General features: G+C 32.9%; 2 protein-coding genes and 1 non-coding gene across 9 annotated transcripts; 2 read left to right on the top strand and 1 right to left on the bottom strand.

Moving 5' to 3' along the window:
* The first annotated feature begins 1,448 nt into the window (after positions 1–1,448).
* On the top strand, positions 1,449–1,520 carry TRNAG-UCC (transfer RNA glycine (anticodon UCC)). Its single transcript has one exon. It is a non-coding gene; the product is annotated as a tRNA-Gly (tRNA).
* A 5,131-nt stretch (positions 1,521–6,651) lies between these two features.
* Positions 6,652–9,580, top strand: LOC133668707 (PGR5-like protein 1B, chloroplastic). 7 transcript variants are annotated; one of them, XR_009833779.1, is made up of 7 exons: positions 6,652–6,979; positions 7,086–7,148; positions 7,237–7,323; positions 7,548–7,785; positions 8,354–8,419; positions 8,595–8,693; positions 8,789–9,580. XR_009833779.1 is itself a non-coding variant. In XM_062088675.1 (7 exons), exons 1-7 carry the CDS (start codon positions 6,737–6,739, stop codon positions 8,801–8,803), a joined length of 819 nt encoding a protein of 272 aa, XP_061944659.1. In that variant the 5' UTR covers positions 6,653–6,736; the 3' UTR covers positions 8,804–9,580. The 7 variants fall into 7 exon arrangements, 4 of the variants coding, with proteins under 4 accessions (XP_061944659.1, XP_061944643.1, XP_061944676.1 ...); XR_009833778.1 differs by having other exon boundaries at positions 6,653–6,979; positions 9,204–9,580; XR_009833773.1 differs by having other exon boundaries at positions 6,653–6,979; positions 8,354–8,427; positions 8,595–8,940; positions 9,204–9,580.
* Positions 9,581–10,557: 977 nt separating this feature from the next.
* On the bottom strand, positions 10,558–13,382 carry LOC133668732 (uncharacterized). Its single transcript, XM_062088708.1, has 4 exons — positions 12,999–13,382; positions 12,675–12,778; positions 10,959–11,088; positions 10,558–10,826 (listed from the first exon to the last, which is right to left on the bottom strand). The coding sequence occupies exons 1-4, from the start codon at positions 13,122–13,124 to the stop codon at positions 10,788–10,790; spliced, it is 399 nt and encodes a 132-aa protein (XP_061944692.1). The 5' UTR covers positions 13,125–13,382; the 3' UTR covers positions 10,558–10,787.
* Between the last annotated feature and the right edge of the window lie 1,596 nt (positions 13,383–14,978).

The following is a 14,978-nucleotide window of genomic DNA, read 5'->3' as shown; positions in this document are numbered from 1 at the left end:
TAAAAAAAATTAAGATATTTTTATTTAAAATTATTTTTTTATTTTTATATCGTTTTGATATTCTAATATTAAAAATTATTTTTTTAAAATAAAAAAATATTATTTTAATATATTTTTAAATAAAAAATACTACACGTTCAAACATCATTTAAATAAAAGCTAGCCACATAATTTTTTTGAAATGGATATGGGTCAGGCAACGAGCAATTAAATTTTAACAAAAATAAATAAATAAAAAATTTCAAAATGACTAAAAGAAGACGTGGTGGATTAAGACATGTTCCTGAAAATTGTAATGTACAGTCTGTTTTAACTAATCACTAAACTGGTAAAAAAAAAATTAATTAAGAGGCTGCAAATCAATATCTACTGTTTTTGAAATTCAAGAAAGATTTATAAAACTTTAAAATAAAAGATTTATCCTAACAACAACAGAATTTCATATTTATAATATTTTAATAGCTTTATCAGGTAAGTATTTTATATATTTTTAATTCAAAGTATGGTTTTTATCTACGATTAGTACGGATGTCAAGATTGTATTTCAGTCTTTCATCAAAGGTTGTATATTTACTTAATAATTATGCAATACCCTATCCAGCATAATTCCACCCGTCGTCAAGCGACAGTGTTTCAAAGGCAAAACAGGATGAGAAGACTGCAAAGGCGGTTCTAGCTTGTTTTCTTCCGCATGTGGGCGGAGACCCGACCTCCCAGATTCTATCCGTCGTGACATTATTGACCAGTGCCAGGCTGCAAGGAGAAAACGCCGATTGCTAGAATGTAGTATTGGTTCGAACAAACGCAGGATTGTTTTTAGGTGGGCGGTTCATGTCGTTGCAGCTTATTTTGCCACCAAGTTTGGCCTCCAGGGCTTGGCAAGAACATTGCAATTGGTCACTGGGGACAGAATCTGTCTTGCAAGTCCTCTGTGAGAGAACTTTTATTTCCCGGCTCAGCGCGGTGGGTACATCGCGAGTCCCCACACCATTGCAAGGCCCAAAAATGGCTTCTTATTAAACAAGATTCATCTTGATACTTCACTCTTAGATGCTTCAGCAAGAACAAGAATTTTTTAGTTCGTTGAGTGGGTAAGCTACCCCCCTTCAGCTCTTGAGGAGCTTTTGTGGATTGAAATTAAGTGTTTGATTTTGCATTTAACCTGTTTTAAATTGATTTTTGCTGGAAGAAAATATCATATCAGTGTTTTTTCAGATTTGAAAATAAAAATAAATTTAAAAAAAATAAAAACAAATTTAAAAAACATTTTGATTGAAAATAACTTTCTTCTCGTTCTCCTATATGACTATGAACAACTCACTGGAATTCATTAAAAAAACACACCCCTCACCGGAGAATATGGTGATTCTCATGCCAATACAGCTCATGAGACTTGCTAAACGTTTTAAACTGATTATATATTTACATAAAATAAAAAGGAATAACAAGCGTTTGTAGTCCAACGGTCAGGATAATTGCCTTCCAAGCAATAGACCCGGGTTCGACTCCCGGCAAACGCAATAACATTTTAAATTTTTATTTTAAGTTGTTTTGTCCAAAAATGGAAATCCCCAACTAGGAGATATTTAGGCTATAGTTTGTACGAAACCCCTATATCCTTTTGATTACATCTCTTAAAGATATTTAAGTACTAAAGTCAAATGAAGAAAGAAATAATTCAAATAAAAATCTTTTAGAGAGGGGAATTGATGAGGAGAGAAGAACCACCTCCCTTAAAATTAAGTTAGGAAGCACTCGAGGGCCTAGTTGTTGTGGTCAATTATGTGACTTGTTCCATTCCCGTCCCGGGTTCGACCCTCTATGTGCACGCCTGTTACCCCCGCGGTGCCTAACCTCCCCTGGGCTTGCAGGATGTCCAGTGGGCCGTAGGGAATAGTCGTGGTGCGCGCAAGCTGGCCCGGACACCCCACGTAAATCAAAAAAAAAAAAAGTTAGGAATTATAATTTTTTCTTCTTCTTATTAATTTCATTCTCTAAAATATGAAATTAAATAAAAATATATGTCATTTTTCTAACAATTATTCAAACTATTCTACATGAAATTAATAAAGGAATCAGATCACATATATGAACAAGCTTTAGCATTTTATTTTTGGCAAAAAAAAACACATGATGAATTTATGATTTATCAACTTTCAAGTCCAAATCAGGCTTTTTATTCCAATTATTTCTCTCAACTTTTTTGCTTTTATTATTGTCTAACTTTTATCAATTCAAGCTTTGTCGACTCATTTCTTTATATACAAAAATCTCAGTTATAACTTGAAAAACTCATGCATTTATTTTATTAAACAAATCAAGAATTATATGACAATAAATATAAAACAAAAGGTCATTAGTGATAAATTAAGACTAAAAAGAAAAAATTGGTAAATTGATCCTCTTGCTTTTTATATTATAACATTTTGGTCCCTTAATATTTCAAAAAATAAATTGTGGTACTAAAATTTAATTTTTTTTATTTTTTAATTTCAAGATATAAATATGTTGTAAAATCCCTCAAAAAGAAAGGGAGAGGACCAAAATTTTATAAAGAAAATGGATTATAGCGGAACACTAGGATTTAACCTAAGAGGGGAGGACCCAGTTGTGAAGTACAAAACTCAAGATTTAAAAATAAAATAAGCCAAAAAAAACAATAATAATAATTGTCTCTCTTGGAAAAAAAAGGAACCGTCACTCTAAAAATAAAAGGAGAATAAAATGGGAGAACTCTTTTTGTGACCTGTTGATTTTGAGATAGAACAAGCCAGAACAAAAAATTGAGAAAAACACAAACAGAAATTAGGAGTAAAAGAATTAAGTACATAAGAATCAAGAAAATAATAAGGAATTCAAGGAAATTAAAGAAAAATTGAAAGAAGAAAAAGAAGAAGGGAAATCAATCAAATTCAAGACTATTTGGTAAGATGCATTAATATTCTTATTCTTCTACTTTACTCAATTCTGAAGAGGACCGGAAAAGCCCTAATTTGGTTTGTAAAATTTGAGTTCATGTAACTGAGGAAAATTTATTATATTCTGTAGAGATTCCTTGAAATAATGATGTAATAAGAAATGATTAGGAGAACTAAATAACAAATTAAAGAGAAATCCAATGGTGAAAACCCTAATTAAAATCGGCTAATTAGGGGAAAATTCTAAGTGTGATCTTTGTATGATCTTATGCATGATTATGATTGTATAACACTAGGAATGTGATGAAATTGAGTTTTGAATGAAGAAAACTATAAGGAAAAATGAGTTCTTGAATGTTAGAAATTGTGGAAATTAAGTGTTGTTCTGTTAAAAATTCATATTTTGGTGTGTTATGTATGTAACTTGTATGATTTAGGAACTGATCTTGAAGGTAAAACCCAAGTTAGTTTCAAGAGTGAAGATTTCGGCCAAAAAAAAAAGAAGGGAAGGAATTTTTCTAGTAGCAAAGATGGGCGAGTTGTTATAAGAAATAGTTAGACCGTTTCTTAAAACGGCAAAACCATTTTGGCTACTATTTTGGGTAACTTGATTTTATGTTTTGGCCTTTTCATGGTTTTTATTTGAATCTTTTAGGTTATTTAAAGGATATTGGTGATTATTATGTTGAAAAGAAAACATAATGTATGTGTATGCATGAAATTAGCTTGCTTTATGACATTTCATATGTTGAAACGTTAAGAGACGAAAAATTATGTGTAAAGATGGAAAGGTATTTATATTCATGAGTAACAAATACTTAGAGTGTTAAAAGATTTTAGAGATGTGCATTCTTAATATTTTTAAGAAAATAATGTGATGTAAGACTTGGTATGATGCAAGCGAGGTATCAATTGTGTGACCCCAAGTAAGTGGAACATGATTAGCGAGAGGAACAGGTAAATGCTTGACACCTCAACCTTTTTAATTTGTAGAAATGATTATAAGTTGTGTTTTCAATATTATGATTGCTAATTTGTACAATATGTGTTGTGGAATTATAAAGGCTCATGAAATCTCAATATGGAGATTTGTTTAGATAAGTGTTGTGAGCATCAATCGGCCACGTAAGTGAGGCTTAGGTTGATAAATTATTACTCATAAAATACATGGGTGGTTGAATGCATAGTCAACCATGTGAGTGAGGTTTAGCTGAATAAATTTGAATTACGGATACAGGTGCATATGAATTGTGTGTACAATAGTCAGCCATTTGTATGGGGCTAAGGTCAAAATCGTCTGGAAAGCAAGATGAATGCATTTTATGCATGAGAGTCGACCACAAAAATAGAGCTCTAAAGTTGTTAACTTCAAGTCTGCCATAAAGAAATTGAGACTTTTATCTTAAAATTGATGACCGACCATAGGTGTGGGGGTTTTGAACAATTTATAGTCAACCACATGAGCAGAGACTAGAAAGGTGTTTGACATATACCTTAGGCCTGGAAGCCAAATAAAATTAAGGGTGAGGTTTTGTTTATATTAACGAGCCTCTAAATGAAGTTTATGAAAAAATGGTCATGATAATCATTAATGTTAAGTTTATCTTTTTAGTATTTTTGTGTGGAAAACAACATTTAAAGTTTAATGTTATATGAAAAAAGTTAGCCCAAAAGTTAGGGCTTCTACATTAATTGTGTGGAGTAAAAGGATTTGATTGGTAAATTACTGCCACTAATGGATGGTATGGAATATGTTTATGGTGAAAGATATAATAATGAAGTCTGTCTGAAACTTGTTAAATGAAATTTAAATTTATTTATGATTTATTAATGCCATGATGTGATGATGTAACTTTTATTCTAAATTGTTAGTATGTTTATTTTTTACAGGTTCTCCGTATGCTCCTCAAAACTAAATTGGCATGATCACTACTTTAGCTATAGGATTATATTAGTTTTGTTTAATTGTTGAACTTCAAATGTTTTCATTTAACTGTAGAATTTCTATGTTTATGTTATTTTGTTAACCTTGAAGGATTGTACCAAATAAATTATAGAATTATTGTGGTTTAATGTTATTTTCATTATTGTAAAAGTTATGAAGATGATAATGATATCAACTTATTTGTATTTTTATTTTAAGTATATGATGAAAATTTTAATGTTTTACTCTTTTATGTTCATTTTTCTCATTATGGCAATGTATCAAAGATATATTTATGTTATTTGGTCAAAAAATATTATGAACATTTATGAATAAAGTCTTCGGTGAACTTTAATATTGAGTCATCCAAGGTTGAAAAAAAATCTTCATGATTTCTATGTGATATAATATTGATTATCTTATGTATCTACAGGTAAGCATACAAGGGTGTTAAATATTTGATCTTAAAACACAGGTCATGGATTTGATTATATATAATAACTTTATTTCCCGGAACCAATGTTTTATTTGATAAAATAATAATTAAATAAAAATACACGCATAGAAAAGAGAATGAAAAAAATTAAAGAAAAAAATTAAATAAAGCTATACAGAAAGAATGTCACATAACACGAGGAAAAAATATTAAAATTTTATTCATAAACTAAGTAAAGATAAAATAATATTCTATTAAAAAAATATCGTTGAAACTTGTTAAAATTGTAAAAACAAAAAGGGCAAGCAATAAAAAAAAACCCCAACCTTAAGGAATTAAATTGAAAGTAAAAATTAAAATAAAAAATAAAGAAATGAACAAAAAAAGGGGCCTGATGCACGAGCCTAGCCTAGGTGGCCTAGTGTATCTAGTCTTCAAAAAACCAAGTCGCGTGGGCCTTTCAACCCAAGCCCATGTGCCCGAGATGAGTTCTTTTTTTTTTCAAAGGGCGAATGACCTATCGTCCACCCTTTATTTTTAAAAAAGAAAAAAAGCAAGTGATACTTCGCTTATTGGCCCAGCTTCACACAACCCGAGGGTTGCTTTAAATTATGGCTATTGGTTTTTTTTTGTAAGAAAACTCGATTTTTAACTTGGATTTTTTTTTTCAAAATACCTAGAAGACACAATATTCACTTTACCTAACTCATTGATGGCCTTAAAATAGCCTAAAGATTCAAAATCAACCATAAAAAAAAAATCTCGAGCTTAAATCTATTATGTCAGGCAATGAAAGAGTAAAAGAACACCTAAGTGGAATTTTTATCATTAAATAAAACTCGTTAACATCAAAATCAATATTTTTTTAGCTAAAATCGATTTTAACCAAGACTCTCTCTCATGCAGTATAATTTGACCACTTTTTTCTTTAAAATATGATCTGAAAAATAAAATACAAATAATTTTTTTATCACAATTGAGTTTTTGAAATATTGAGGGGTCGGAATATTATTATTTAAATAGTGAGAGAATCAAAGTGAATTTTTCAACCTATTTTTGAAATCACCACGCAATGTCTCCTTGTTTCATACGCTGGTCCCTTTTGTTTCATTTGTATAATGAATTTGGGCACAAAAGGATGTAATTGAAGAGAAAAAAAGTTTAAGAACTAAATTGTAAAAACAATAATTATAATAATTATAATATCAAAATAAATAAAAAATTATTCAGAAGCTGTCAATTCATACGGACAATGGTGGATCTTTGACGAACTAGCCAGATATTTAAGACGTCACAAATAAACCAACGAACCAGAGCCACAAAAAGGGGGCATTCTCGTCATAAGAAAAAATATCAGCTATTTAAAAGTCCAGTTCCTTCCATAGCCACAAACCATTTCACCAAAGCAGAGCCTCGTGTTATTAACACTCGCTGCAACGGCAGTCAGAGAAGAGTAGCATGGCAGGCACGTGCACATTCATCTCTCGTCACGTGATCGAACTATCATCGAACAACAGAGCTAGCAGAACTTGGGGTGGAGGTGGGGGTGCTTCATTTTGTTGGGCTCGCATCTCTGCGATGAATAGCAATGGAGTGTCTAGTACACGCGAGGTTGCACTTTCACCGGAAGGACCTTCTTGCATATTCGTTGGCCCAATCGAGACTGCAAGCCAAGAAACCCTTGAAGCTCTCTATTGTCAAGTAAGTAAAATTTCTTCATTTTGGAAATTGATTTTTACAACTGAAAGTTTGTGTGGAGAAGAAATGGGCTGACTGGGTGATATATTGAATTGATGGTTTGTTTTAGGCACGGGATGCATATTACAGTGGTAAACCTTTGATAGTAGATGACATGTTTGATAGAGTTGAGGTAATAAATTTGATCACATACGTTTGTGAATCGAACTTTGGGTTTCGACAACACTCGAATTCCTTACCCCAACAATTGTTTGAAGCAGTTAAAATTGCGGTGGTATGGTTCCAAATCTGTTGTCAAGTACCCTCGCTGCAGTCTTAGACGACAGTCTACTTATTCTGATGCTGAGGTAATGAGCTGTTGAATCGTTTTGTTTACTATAATAATGCATATAAATAGCCCATTAAGCAAGGCAAGCGCTCTGCTGATTGGCATGATTATGCCCTCCAGAAAGGATAATTCTGAAGGATCTTTCCATCTCTGTCTAGATGTTATTTATTCATTTTAGTTGGTGAGATGCAGCTTGGCCTTTTTTTCCCCACTTGAAGATTGATTGACATGGCTGTAGGGCAGGAAGATATATCACAGGCATTTGCACTAGCAAGCATTTGGGTCCTCTTTCTTACAATTGGCAGTTCAGCGTGCGCTTTTCCCATAATCTACGCAATTGGCCTAGCTTACCAAGATGCATTTGGCTCAGGGATAGCCCATGGCAGCCAGGCACCTATAATTGGGTTTCTTGCTACGGTTAATGGTATTCTTTTTATGGCAGTGGGTTCTTTGATCGGCTATCCAATTGCATCGGCTTCAGGTAACAACTTTTAACTCAACTGATCCAATTGCAATCCAGTAATCAAGAAATTTTGTGAAACATTGAGCTTTTAAGATATTTTTCAAGGATAAGGACACTTTACCCCTTCTAACAATGGCCCTTTTCAATTGGTCACCTTACAGCCCTAACCCCCATTTTATGGGATCCTTAATGATGTCAGATGAATCTTGAATAGGATACTCAAATCTTGAAACTTTGCCCTGTCAGGGATCAATCTTGAAGTTCAAATTTTGAGTGGCCTGCTGAGCTGCCTGTACTATTATTTACTGTTTCATTCCCATTCTTAAGGTGCATGGAACAAATTCTCAGCCATATTCTGGACAAGTGAAACAGGCAACATGATAAGGAAATACTGCGGCGTATATTCATACGCGCCTCTCTGTGTGTTTAAAAGCCTTAAGGCTTTATAATTTTCACTGGATTTGTTAGTTAAACCTTGAACATTACAAACCTAAATTGGAGAAGATAGATCTTTATTTGGAAAAATATGTTGATTCTCTTACTTTATTCAAAATATGGTTTCTTACTTAAGCATCCATGTTCACAGTCAAGGTGCTACAAGGCCTTTGGAGGAATGACTTGGTGGCACTCAAGGGAGCATGCCCAAATTGTGGTGAGGAGGTTTGTATTAAAAAAATATTGTCTTATGTTAAATATGAAAACGTTTGGAAGCTTCCACTTTATTTTTCTTCCAAAATTCTATGGAAATGTATTCAGCTGTATCCAACTAACAAAAATGATCAATTTCTAAAGTTCCTCCTCTCACTGATTCTGGTGTCTTCATGCAGGTATTTGCCTTTGTGAAATCAGATCAATCTAACGACTCCCCACATAGAGCAGATTGTCATGTATGTGAAAGTTTACTTGAATTCCGCACCAAGGTTGAGGTAATTGATCTTCTGATGCCAAAATTATTCTTGTGTTTCTTGTTCAAGGAGCTAAATATGCAAATCTCGATTGTGAGACTAACTTATTTTTTTAGAGTTTCTTGACCTAACAAGGAGAACAGACAAAACATGGTACTGCATTTTGCATATTCTCCCAGGGGGCTATTACTCAAATATGGTTGCACTGGATGTGGAGCTCTAGGGTAGAGGATTGGAACCATTCTTTCCTTCTTAATTTTTGCATCAGGTTCTGAGCTTCCACCAAGACCTGTAGCTTTACACCAAACAACTACCTTCATTCTTGGGTAGTTAGAAGTGTTTCAGAGACTTGGCATATACTATAGTCCTAAGATAGCTGTGGTATTTCTTGAAGTTTTATATTCTTGTTTAATCGCGGCAAGGTTTTGCAGTATTGAACCTGTATAAACTAGCTACCACTCTATTTCTGCGCTTACTAAAATTGCTATACAAAGCAATTATCTGACTCACATGGTTGTTATGCTTCTGCAGCAAACCACTTCAAGAGTAGGTAGACAGTGGGTGTATGGGCGTATATACCTGGTATCGCGAAGACATCAGAGATGGAAGTAAGATCTCAGCCTAGCTAATAGATGTCTTCTGGAGCGACTTTGCACTAAATCATGATTCTTTCTTCTCCTTTTGTTTATATATATTCTCTCGTTTTTGTGGCTAAATTGAAACAATTCTGAGATAACCTGTTACAAGTCGATGGACTGCACCCCGTTTGCTATTGTAGAAATGACTGAAGGTCGTAAGCTTATTGAACAGAGCTTCAAAGGAAAAGCAAAGGAGCCTTGAATGAACCCCAAGGATTTTTGAGTTTTACGTCATGCCAAGATCATAATAAAACCCGCTTTCTATCTTAATGGTCATTTTGGCATCTGGGTGGCGTTTGAACTGCTATAAACATCACGTTGACGCTATCCAAGAAAACAGTGTGCAAGAAAGAACAGCCACGCAGCACTGAACCCGATTCGTTATTGCTTATATCCAAAGCGGAGCAGGTCTATTCTGCTTGGAACATATTTAGCCAAGAGAATACGGGATGGGTTAGGATTTTTTGAGCAAGATGGAATTGGTTCCTCTTTCTTTTCTTTTTTTCTTTTTTTTTCCCGAGGTGACAATTTATATTATTTCAGCTATATTATGCCCTTGGTGGAATGGCTCAAATAAACGGCCTGGGTTCGCAGGTTTTAGTTGACAACACTTGAGCCTAGAATGAATTAAAATTGGCTCAAATAAACAGCCTGGGTTCAGAACAGCTACTTAATATATAATTCTGCAAAAGCAAATTAGCTTTGGTGATAGAGAGCCTCTTTACAAGAGGTAAGTTCCCTTGTACATTCACACATTTCACCTACAAAGCAAAGAGAAAAAAAACAACAACAGAGAAGCAATGTAAAAGGGCAAGACGTCAGGCATTCTTGTCACATACAGAACCGCTGCAAGGTGATCGACTCTTTCTTAGCAAGAACAAGAAAAGCGGAATTCGACTATAATCTGTCAAAACTAAAAAAATAAAAAATTCTACTAAAAATGAACATAACAAGAATAGAAAGTAGCAAGTGGTAAGGAAGAAGGTAACTCCATATACTCACTCATAATATGCAATACGCTTGGAACAGTTAACATTCCATGGATTTGAAATGCAGTCAGGTTCAAAAAACCATGAGTTAGTTCTACATGTATCTAAAATTCCCTTTCCTTGAGGAAATAAATAATTTTTGGTTTAATTCTAATCCAGTGCAGTCCATCAGAATTTTGCTAGCAAGTTTATTTGTCTTTGCCACACCACAATTTTGATCGTCAGGTGTTCAAATCTTGAATCGCATCTATAGGGAAGTTTATGAAGAAAATTTCAAATAAATACCATGAATCAAAAGCTAGCATATTCATGCTACGCAAAATGACGTTGCAGTTGCACAATAAAAAGAAGATAAAAGGATAATAGCAAGGAACTTTCTCATTGTTCTCAGGGCATAAGCAATGGTGCCTGATGCATGTAATTATGAGAGTAAGAACATTGCTTAAAGATGGAGAGACAGTGGCAGCCAGATTGGTGTATGGAGCCAATCAGAAGTGGGCCAAGCTGTACATTAGAATCCACGATAGCTGTAAAACAGAAAAAGATGATGCTGGGTGTGTTAGTCATGAAACCAACCAAGGTTTCCTTCTTTTAACCTTTTGTTCTTGAAGGCAGTCCTATTTTCAAAAGAAAGAAATAATTGGAAATAGCAGAAGTACCAGAAATAGAGTGATAGAAGCAAAGAGCCCCTCTTGGAGTAGAGTTCCATGACCACCAAAATCATCCTCGTCGATCTTTAATATCATCCCATAATAAACATATATAATCCCAGAGGATATCAACAGAAAACTGTCAACCAAAATCAGCACACGAATATTAGCAAAGAATTTAGCCAATGAAAAATAAAAGATTTCAAAATTAGAAACTCAGCACAACAAAATTCTGCACGTTCAATATCAGCTTATATCTATTTGTGAGTGTCTCTAGAAATATGAAAACAATATCAAAACCATCAATTCAAACAAACAAAAACAGGATGCCGGCACATTTTAAATCAGAAGGAAGTTTGTCATATGAACACCTCTAATCTGGATTTAGAATAAACTAACATAAAATTGACAAGGCTAACACTCTCTGTTGCGTTCATAAACCTTTTTCTTCTTTAAGAGAACAAAATCTCCTGAACAGCAAGAAATCTCATCATAATGCATATAATCCCAGTCCCTTGCTATGCTGTCCATCCAATTTTTCAGTTCCGGTAGATAAAAGAATGGACAGAGAAAGTACCTCTAAACTTCCATTTTTTTAATGAAAAAATAGTAATTAAAAGAATGGGGGGAGGACACAGTGAAAGGAACCACATGTCACATAAAGGTACCTCTTTAATAGTTCAGCAAAGCCCCTTCACTTCAAAACTACTAATTCTCACCAGTGACCATGTTCTTATTTGCAAGAACCATCCATAGAAAAGGTCATACAACTAGCGTGTCTCAAAACACCATTGATCACCCTATCCTTGCATCTTTGATTAGTCACACTAGTCGTGTAAAAGCTACTCCTATAGAACATGATAAGGTCAAACTCCAACTACACAGTTAACAGCAAAGATTATCATGCCCTAGCACTAACTAAGCTTTTTCCATAGATCATTTCACAGAAAGTAATTAAGTTTTTCGACAAAGAATACTGAAGTATTAAACATTAACAAGCTTAGTTTTGCACAACTTAGGTGTAACTTCAGAGCAATAGAAGGAAATGTACAACTTTGAGATCGATAAAATATAAATTAGGTACTTCACACAGGTTTCAGTGTCCAGCTATTCATGGTCGTCAATTAAAATACGATACCAATACTAGTGTTCTTTAGAGGACAACAGTCCTGCACATTCCATATGCATGCTTGTTGCAGTAATTTTTGCATGTAGAGCTTCAAAGATTTCAAACTAAAACAGATAACTTATCCAAATTCCAGGATTAACATGAAGCTAGAGTAGCTAGATTCATCTACAGCACTACTAATGTCTGTCTATATTCAAACTACTATTGGTAACAGTCATATCAGTACTTCGACTAGAAGCGCTTGCACAGGCTTTTAGGGATGTATTCAATTACTATGTTAAGAACAAGGAAAAGGGCATTCACAGCCATTAAGCTATAAGGAAATAGCGTAGCAGAGATAACAATTGAGTAATAACCAACAAAAGAATTAACACTAAAATGCCGATTTTTCTAGCATTGATACCAAGAATACAAAGAGCATAAGACAATTCCTGCACGTGTATACATGAATCAGCCACTCATAATATTTCCCGGTATAAAATACATGAACGAAAGCATTATTACATCAACATATTCACTTAAGCTTGGTTATGAAATATGTGCAAGAATTCAGAAACTGAAAGATGACGAACATGAAAGGAAAAAAAAAAACTCACAGGGCGATCCAAATACCGCCGACCAAAGGGATGGCACCCCATAGTAATCCGCAAACGAGGGCGACGACTTGCCTAATCCAATGCAACACATCTCCCAATTGATCCTGTAGTCAGTGTAGCATCGTATAATTGAATTAACTATTCCTAACAACTAAATTCTTTTTATTTCTACTCACAAATTCATTCATAGATCAATTAATAATAATACTAATAATAATAAGGTTTTCAGTAACATTAAACTAAATTACATAGGAGTGTACTGTATGTGTGCATGGGTTGCATTGAAATATTAAGGATTGAATTGAGAGAGAGAGAGAGGAGTACCTTATCCCAAGAGGCTTCAGGATCCAACAATTTGGCGAGTTTGAAAGGAGACAAGTGACCATTTTGGTGCTGCTGCTGTTGGTTGTTGTTGTTGTTCAATTTAGCAGAGGATTTCCCTTCCTTCATTGCTGCTACTCCTCTCCTCAATTAACGAATCGAACTTTTTTGGTCGGATACAACAACAGATGATGGTTTGTGTATTCGAATTATCAGTAGCGGCACTGGAAAAGCTTTAATTAGGGTTGGATTTTGATTCAGACGATAGAGATATAGAGTGATTTGATTATCATATTATTTAATATATTATAGAAATTAGAGATCTACGATGAAGAAGGGGAAGGATTGGAGTCGGCGTCTGAGATCGAGACTATCTATATATATATGTCATTGCGTACTGCGCGTGCTCTTTCACTTTCACTATGATTTCAATTCTTTCTTTCTTTTTCTTTTTTCTTTCCTTACTTTTTCTAACCAATAAAATGAAATTTATTTTTCTTTTTCTCCATTTTACCGTAATTTGCTATTATTTTTAATGTATTTTTTATTTAATAATATATTAAAATTATATTTTTATATTTTTAAAATTTATTTTTAACAATAATATATTAAAAAAATTCAGTACCATAAAAAATTTAATTGAAAATATAAAAAACTCATAAATATTTTTTTAAATATAAAAACAAACATATCAATTATGAAACCATAGTCTCAAGATTGAGTGATGAGTGAAACTAATTAAAAAAAATTAAAAAATTTATTCAGGTTTTGACCATGATCAACTAGATAATAGGTTAACTTTTTAAATCAATTACAACAATTTTGAATTTATTTTTTTTACTTGAAGGGGAATTATTAAATTTTATGTTTGTTGGCTCATAAAGCTAATTTATTTTTGTATTTAAGATCGAAGTTAAAATTAAGTATAATTTAATTATGTATAAAATTCAATTTTAAAAAATAATTTTATTTAATTTTTTAATAAACTGCCGGCATGAAACTCAACCTCTACCACAAATATAAATTTTAATTAATGTCAGTTGTCTCAACTAACCTTTAGCATTTAAACAATTTTTTAGAACCGGAAAGGTTGGTTTACTTTATTGTTGTTTACATAAAAAATGATAGAAAATCAATACAAAGCAATCATTCAATAAAGATGAACCCTTTTTTCATTTTCTAACCATCATTGACATAATTCTGAAAACTAAAGGTAATGTATAGTTTTGAATGATTAGGCACATAGCCTGGTTAAGGATCGAGTTCTAGATTTTAATCAGTTATTGAATTATTTTAAAAAAAAAATTAAAATAACATTATTTTAATAAAAAAATAAAAAAACAAAAGTTAAAATGTTATAATCGAGTTTTTGATCGGGTCTAAACAAGTCAACCAAGTTATTAGATCATTAAATTTTTTTTTCTTGTTTTTTCTTCAACTCGGTTTAATTCCAGTCTCAAACCGGCCTGGCTGGTTTCAAAAGTATGATTAGGCGCCTCGATTTCAAGATGCTAGGATTAAGAAATTGAATGTATATTATAATGCCAGTAAAATCAGTATTATTGAATGTCCTCGTAAATTCTCATAACGTTGGCCCTCACGTCTGGCATATAGTCATCAATATCATCGAGTTCTTCCTGACTCTTCCACTAGTTGCGAACTGGTTGAGAAAGAATTCCATAAATTCGTCCGACCAAGAAATTGTTTTCTATACAAGTTCGAGTTCATCAGTGCCTCGTATAGCTTTCTTGAAAGATGGTATGTATTGCGATTCAAACGGGTATGAAATATTTTTTTATTTTTTAAAATTGTTTTAATATATTAATATCAAAAATAACTTTTAAAAAATAAATAAATATTATTTTAATAAATTTTCAAATAAAAAACACTTTAAAAATTAAACATTATTGCATTTCAAACACCTCAAAACAAAATTTCAACATCAACTGAACACTAGGTCGGTCAATTGTGCCATCATGCCCC

Source organism: Populus nigra, chromosome 1 (genome assembly GCF_951802175.1).
Source record: "Populus nigra chromosome 1, ddPopNigr1.1, whole genome shotgun sequence".
NCBI lineage: Eukaryota > Viridiplantae > Streptophyta > Magnoliopsida > Malpighiales > Salicaceae > Populus > Populus nigra.
Note: the sequence above shows the minus strand (reverse complement) of the source record. Positions and strands in the feature narration are given on the sequence as shown.

Bases quoted from the DNA above. Each gene is read 5' to 3' on its own strand.
- LOC133668707 (XM_062088659.1), top strand. From the start codon at position 6,737: ATGGCAGGCACGTGCACATTCATCTCTCGTCACGTGATCGAACTATCA. The intron at 7,149-7,236 runs GTAATAAATTTG...TGTTTGAAGCAG, and splicing joins ACATGTTTGATAGAGTTGAG to TTAAAATTGCGGTGGTATGG. The intron at 8,428-8,594 runs GTTTGTATTAAA...GTCTTCATGCAG, and splicing joins GCCCAAATTGTGGTGAGGAG to GTATTTGCCTTTGTGAAATC.
- LOC133668732 (XM_062088708.1), bottom strand. From the start codon at position 13,124: ATGAAGGAAGGGAAATCCTCTGCTAAATTGAACAACAACAACAACCAA. The intron at 12,779-12,998 runs GTACTCCTCTCT...CACTGACTACAG, and splicing joins CTGAAGCCTCTTGGGATAAG to GATCAATTGGGAGATGTGTT. The intron at 10,827-10,958 runs GTACTTCTGCTA...TCTGTTTTACAG, and splicing joins CTTCTATCACTCTATTTCTG to CTATCGTGGATTCTAATGTA.